The sequence below is a fragment of the Rissa tridactyla genome, chromosome 20 (genome assembly GCF_028500815.1).
Source record: "Rissa tridactyla isolate bRisTri1 chromosome 20, bRisTri1.patW.cur.20221130, whole genome shotgun sequence".
Lineage (NCBI taxonomy): Eukaryota > Metazoa > Chordata > Aves > Charadriiformes > Laridae > Rissa > Rissa tridactyla.
This window is the reverse complement of record NC_071485.1, coordinates 3321654-3327843: the sequence shown is the minus strand read 5'-3', so window position 1 is coordinate 3327843 and position 6190 is coordinate 3321654. Positions and strand designations below refer to the sequence as shown.

Genomic DNA, 6190 nt, shown 5'->3' with positions numbered 1-6190 from the left:
CCATGTCCTTCTGTCCCTATTCCCCTACATCCATGTGTCCCCACGACCGTGTGTCCCCACGTCCATGTGTCCCCATATCAATCACTGCATCCCAATGTCCCTCTGTCCCCATGTCCCCACGTCACCGTGTCCCCATGTCCATGTGTCCCCATATCCCCATCTCCATATGTCCCCATGTCACTGCATCCCCATGTCTGTGTACCCCTATGTCCCCACGTCCCCATGTCTCCGTGTCCATGTGTCCTCATATCTCTGTCCCCATGTCCATGTGTCCCCATATCTCTGCATCCTCACGTCCCTGAGTCCCCACATCTCCATGTCCACATATCCCTATGTCCCCATGTCAATGTGTCCCCACGTCCGTGTGTCCCTGTGCCTCCATGTCCCCGTTTCTATGCCCCCATATCCACGTGTCCCCACATCTATGTGTCCCCATGTTCCCATGTCACTGCATCCCCATGTCTGGGTTCCCCTTTGTCCCCACGTCTCCATGTCCCCATGTCCCTATGTCCCCACGCCAATGTGTCCCCACATCCGTGCGTCCTCATGTCTCCATGTCCACGTGTCCCTGGTGCCCCCACGTCCATGTGTCCCTATGTCCCCACGTCACTGCATCCCCATTTCCACGTGTCCCTATTCCCCCACATCCACATGCCCCCATGACCGCGTGTCCCCATGTCCATGTGTCCCCATGTCCCCATATCACCGTGTCCTCATGTCCCTGTGTCCCTATTCCCCTACATCCACGTCTCCCCGCGACCGTGCGTCCCCACGTCAATCCCTACATCCCCACGTCCCCATATCACTGTATCCCCGTGTCCCCACATCACCGCCTCCCCGGGCCCATCTGTCCCCATATCCCCATCTCCATACATCCCCATGTCACCGCTCCCCCATGTCCCTATGTGGCCCCCCCCGCCCACGCGCTCCGCTCCGCTTTCCGCGCTTTGACTCCGCTCCGCTCCTGTGAAATCCAGTCTCCGCTTTTTACGGCCCGCCGCCGCGCCGCGCCGCGCATGCGTCGGCCACGCCCCCCCGCAGGGGGGGGGCGTGGCCGACGCATGCGCGGCGCGGCGGGGCGGCGGGCCGGGCGCGGTGGGATGCGTCGCGGCGGGCGCTAGGGCCATGTCGCAGCGCGGAGGGGATCGCGATCGCGACCGGGAGCGGGATCGCGACCGGGAGTTGCAGTGGTCGGCGAGGAGGATGGGGACGTCGTTGTTGCTGCAGCTGTCGGCGCACGAGCGGGAGCTGGACCTGGTTTGCCTGGACCACAGCTACGCCAAACCCTGGAGCGCCCACCCCGACGCCAGCGCCGCTCGGCCCACCCGCATGCTCTTCCTCACGCCGCGGAGGCAGCCCGGCACCGCCCTGTGAGCTCCGGGGGGGGGAGGAATGTGGGGCTGAGGGGGCTGGGGAGGGGCCTGAGGGGGTCTGTGGGGCACATGGGGTCGTCCTCTGGGGCTGGGAGGGTCCTGAGGGGTCTGTGCGGATGAGGGGCCTATGTGGGGGCTGGGAGGGTCTCCCTGAGGGGTCTGTGGGGTAGGTGGGGGGTCCTGAAGGGAGTGTGAGGGGAGAGTGTGGGGCTGAGAGGCCTGTGCGGGGGTCCTGAGGGGCCTGTGGGGCAGGTAGGGGTGTCCTAAGGAGCTTGTGAGGGGAGGGTGGCGGGCGTGTGGGGCTGGGGGGCAGGTCCTGAGGGGCCTGTGGAGTAGGTGGTGGGGGGTCATGAGGGGCCTGTGAGGGGAGAGTATGGGGCCTGGGGAGCTGAGAGGCCTGGGGGGGTGGTCCTGAGGAGTCTGTGAGGGGAGTATGAGGAGCCTGTGTGGGGCAGGGAAAGGCCCCGTGGGGCTGACGGGCCTATGTGGGGGGAGCGCAGGGGAGACAGTCCTGAGGAGTCTGTGAGGGGAGAGTGTGGGGTCCGTGCAGATGAGGGGCCTATGTGGGGGCTGGGAGGGTCTCCCTGGGGGCCTGTGGGGTAGGTGGGGGGGTCCTGAAGGGACTGTGAGGGGAGAGTGTGGGGCCTGCGGGGCTGAGATGCCTGTGGGGAGTGGGGAACTGAATGGCCTGTGGGGCCGGTGGCGGGGGGTCCTGAGGGGGTCTGTGGGGCTGGAGGGGGTCTGTGTGGATGAGATGCCTATGTGGGGGCTGGGAGAGTCTCCCTGAGGGGTCTGTGGGGTAGGTGGGGGATCCTGAAGGGAGTGTGAGGGGAGAGTGTGGGGCTGAGAGGCCTGTGTGGGGGTCCTGAGGGGCCTGTGGGGCAGGTAGGGGTGTCCTCAGGAGCCTGTGAGGGACTTGTGGGGCTGAGAGGCATGTAGAGTGGCTGGGGGGTGGGTCATGAGGGGCCTGTGGGGTAGATGGGGGGGTCATGAGGGGCCTGTGAGGGGAGAGTGTGGGGCCTGTGGGGTTGAGAAGCCTGTGGGGGGGTCCTGAAGGGCCTGTGGGGCGCGTGGGGGTGTCCTGAGGGGCCTGTGATGGGAGGCCTGTGGGGCAAGAAATGTCTCTGAGGGGCTGAGGAACCTATGTGGGGACTGCAGGGGGGGAGTGGGGCTGCCTGTGGGGCAGGGGGGGTGGTCCTGAGGGGCCTGCGATGGGAGAGTGGGAGAGTCTCTGAAGCAGAGGGGAGGGTTCTGCGGGTCTGAGAAGCCACTTTAGGGGCTGGGGGTGTCCTGAGGGTCCTGTGAGGGGAGAGTGTGGGGCTGAGGGGTCTGCGTAGGAGCTGGGGGGTCCTGAGGAGCAGGTGAGGGGGGTCCTATTGGGTTGAGGAGCCTATGTGGGGGCTGGAGCGGGGTCCTGAGGGGCCTATGAAGGGGCTGGGGGGGTCTTGAGTGGCCTGTGAGGGGAAGGTTTGGGGTCTGTGGAATGAGGGGGGAACCTGTGGGGTAGGGGGGTCCTGTGAGGGGACTGGAGGAGGTCTTGAGGGGTCTGTGAGGGGAGAGTGTGGGGCCTGGAGGACTGGGGGAAGTCGTGTGGGGCGGGGGGGCCTGTGAGGGGACAGTGTGGGGCTGGGGGAGCTGTGTTAGATCCTGAGGGGTCTGTGAGGGAGGGAGAGTGTGGGGTTGAGCGGCCTGGGGGGGGCATGGGGGGGTTCTGAGGGGTCTGCGAGGGGAGAGTGAGGGGGTCTGTGAAGCAGAGGGGAGGGTATGTGGGTCTGAGGAGCTTATTTGGGGCCTGGGGGGGGTCCTGAGGGGCATATGGGGTAGGTGAGAGGGTCTTGAGGGACCTGTGAGGGGAGAGTGGGGGGGTTCTGTGGGGCTGAAAGACCTGTGGAGGGGCTGGGGGCTGTCTCTGAGGGGCCTGTCGGGTAGGTGGGGGGTTCTGAGGGGTCTGTGAGGGGAGAATATGGGGCTGGGGGAGCTGTGTTAGGTCTCGAGGGGTCTGTGAGGGGAGAGTGTGGGGCGGGGGGCATCCTGTGGGGCTGGTGTAGTGTTGGGGGGGAGAGCATGGGTTGGGGAGACCAGAGCAAGTTTGGGGATCCATGGGGAAGGTGTGGGGGCTGAGGTGGGGGTGGACTTTGCATTGTAAAGCAGAGCAGAGCCCGAGGTGAGCGTTCCCCTTCTCTAAAGCGGGATTATTCCCGACAGTGAAGCAGATGTCCCCATCGACGTCGAGACGGTGACGCCCACGCCCATGCCGCTCTACGACAACCAGAAGGCGCGCAGCGTGATGAACGAGTGCGAGCGCCACGTGATGTTCGCTCGCACGGACGCTGACGCCCCTCCGCCGCCGGACGACTGGGAGGAACACGTCAACAGGTAGCGCGGGGATAGCGGAGAAAAGAAATTTGGGCACTAAACAGCCACCCGTTGCGCGGTGTGGGTTTTTTTTTTTTTTTTTGCTGCGACTCGATACGCGGTGACATTCCGGAACTGAATAATGTTCAAAGAAAATGAATTCTTGTGTCCAAATTCCTCGTCTCCCTGCTGTGAAAGCTGTGGGATGTAATGGGAGAGGCTGGCCCAGCTGTTGGAACCTCTCCCGCACGCTTCATGTGAAGCGCTCTGCTCTGTTTGGGGGAGGATGGGACAACGAGTCGTTAGATTACACGTAGATCCTCAATTCAGCCATATTCCGATGTCAAAAATTACAAATGGGGTTATGTGTAAATTCCACCTTATTAAAAACCCGCACCGTGACTGGAGTCACGCCGGTCTTGGCGTTATGCGGAATGGCGTTAGTTTTTTTTCTGGACAGTTTGTCTGAGAAATACGGCAATAACCTATGCTAAAAGGAGTGATTATTTTGGTCTTATTTATTGCTTCTGCTGTTACTCTTGTCATTCTGATGCTTGGATGCTTGCCGACAGGCCTTAGTGACATTTAAAAACGAGTATTTTTTTATTGAGCCATCACAATAATTAAATCCTCAGTAACCAAACTCGCTTTGTCCAGGTCCAGGGCCGTAAATGGGTTCTGGAGGCTGCGATCGCAGGTGATGCCCAGCTGGGCTGCTGACTGCCTTTGGGAGCTGGTTGCAGGCCCTGGATGGCTGTGTGACGGTGACCTACGTTACCTCTCTGGTTTTCTCGACAGGACGGGTTGGACGATGGCCCAGAACAAGCTATTTAATAAGATCCACAAAGCGCTACAGTCTGACAGGCTGGCTCGTTTAGCTAACGAAGGGGTAAGGTCTTTTACTCCCTATTTCCCCTTTCCAGCAGAGTTGCTGCCTGTGTGTTTTTATCAATCCTTCCCAGCAAAGCCAGATCGAGTCAAGACAAAAGTCTTGGCCGTTGGGTTGTGTAGCATTAAGAAATGTGTGGTTCTGGGCTTCTTTGAGGCATGATTTTGTCCTCACTGGGAGGATGTTGGTCTTTGCGTGCTGCCAGAGGACTTCAAGCTGCCCAAGCCAATATTTTCCAGTGGCTTGGGATGCCCGTGGCGTGCTTGATTTTTCCCATAACTGTATTTCTTCTTAATTTCCTGGTTTTTAGGCTTGCAACGAGCCGGTCCTGAGGAGGATAGCGGTGGACAAATGTGCTCGGAGGGTCCGCCAAGCTCTGGCCAGTGTGAACTGGGACACCAAACTCATCCAGTGGCTTCACACAACGTTAGTGGAAACCCTCAGTTTGCCGGTGCTGGCCGCTTACTTGGATGCTCTGCAAACGCTGAAAGGAAAGGTGATAAAAGCACTGAAAGACTTTGCTATCACTTAGAATGTTCTCCCTCTGTAAAGGAAGCTGATGGAGTCTTTTTTTTTTTCCTTTGGAGTGGCGGGGATGATGTTATAAAGCCCCTCGAAAGGGCTATGTGCGTTTTCTCAGTCCTTTCTGGCCTCTGCTTTCAGATCCCCACCCTGATCGATAGGATGCTGCTCTCCTCTACCGCGAAGACGGGGGCAGCGGGTGCCGAGGCTCTGTCTCTGCTGCTGAAGAGACCTTGGGACCCAGCAGTGGGTGTCTTGTCGCATAATAAACCCGTGAGTATCTCCTGGGGCTTGCAGGGGGTGAGAGGCTGGCCTCGCGTCCGCTTTATTCTTCCCATCGTTCTGCTGTTCTCTTCTTGCCGCCTCCGTTTTGCTTCCTGGGCTCTTTTCCTCCCGCTTTAGACTTGCTCAGTGAGGGGGACTCCTTGTGTTGAACGCATTCCCCCCCCGTACTGTCCTGATGTAACTCTGGCCGGGGAAAATGTGATCAATTAATAAGAACCCTCCCGCTTCGTTGTGCGGGCCAGGCTGGGCAGCGAGGTCTCGGGCAGGGAAATTGCTTTCCCTTACATTTCTCTTGTTGAACTTCGTAGAGCAAATTGCCTGGTTCCCCCCTCATCCTGATTGCGTCCTCTGGACCCTCCAACTCCATGTTCCCCACTTCTCGACGGCATCGATTCTGGCAGTCGCAGCTTTCCTGCTTGGGAAAGGTTGGTATGGGTGGTTTTGAAAGGAGGCAAGTTCAAACTGGCAGCTGTGCTAGGCTGCAGCTGCTGAGCTTGTTTTTATAAGCCTTCACCGCACCAAAATGCTTGGTTCTGCTGAAAGCAGAGGCTGGTGTCTGCCACCTGCAGTGTTTAGCATTTGAGACACTGCGCAGGGGATGAAGTTGCCCAAACCTGATGCCTTTGGCGCCTCTCACCGACAAAAGCCGTCCGCCGTCAGCAGTTTAGATTGTATCATTGCTGTGATTAGGGATTGATGAGTCCTCCGGTAGGAAGAGGTTGGGGGAGAGAGATTATAGGTCATCTTAGTCCTCTGCCGGGATACA

At 59.7% G+C, this 6190-nt stretch overlaps 1 protein-coding gene across 6 annotated transcripts in view; it reads left to right on the top strand.

Moving 5' to 3' along the window:
* The first annotated feature begins 1075 nt into the window (after positions 1-1075).
* KANSL3 (KAT8 regulatory NSL complex subunit 3) overlaps positions 1076-6190 on the top strand; it is a 28032-nt gene continuing 22917 nt past the window's right edge. For 4 of the 6 annotated variants that reach the window (XM_054224950.1, XM_054224947.1, XM_054224945.1 and 1 more), the window contains exons 1-6: positions 1076-1370; positions 3561-3749; positions 4527-4617; positions 4928-5113; positions 5281-5412; positions 5733-5849. In XM_054224950.1, coding sequence (XP_054080925.1) covers positions 1126-1370; positions 3561-3749; positions 4527-4617; positions 4928-5113; positions 5281-5412; positions 5733-5849 — 960 coding nt within the window. In that variant the 5' untranslated portion in view covers positions 1076-1125. The remainder of the gene's footprint in view (positions 1371-3560; positions 3750-4526; positions 4618-4927; positions 5114-5280; positions 5413-5732; positions 5850-6190) is intronic. The other 2 variants (XM_054224948.1, XM_054224946.1) reach the window with 1 other exon arrangement.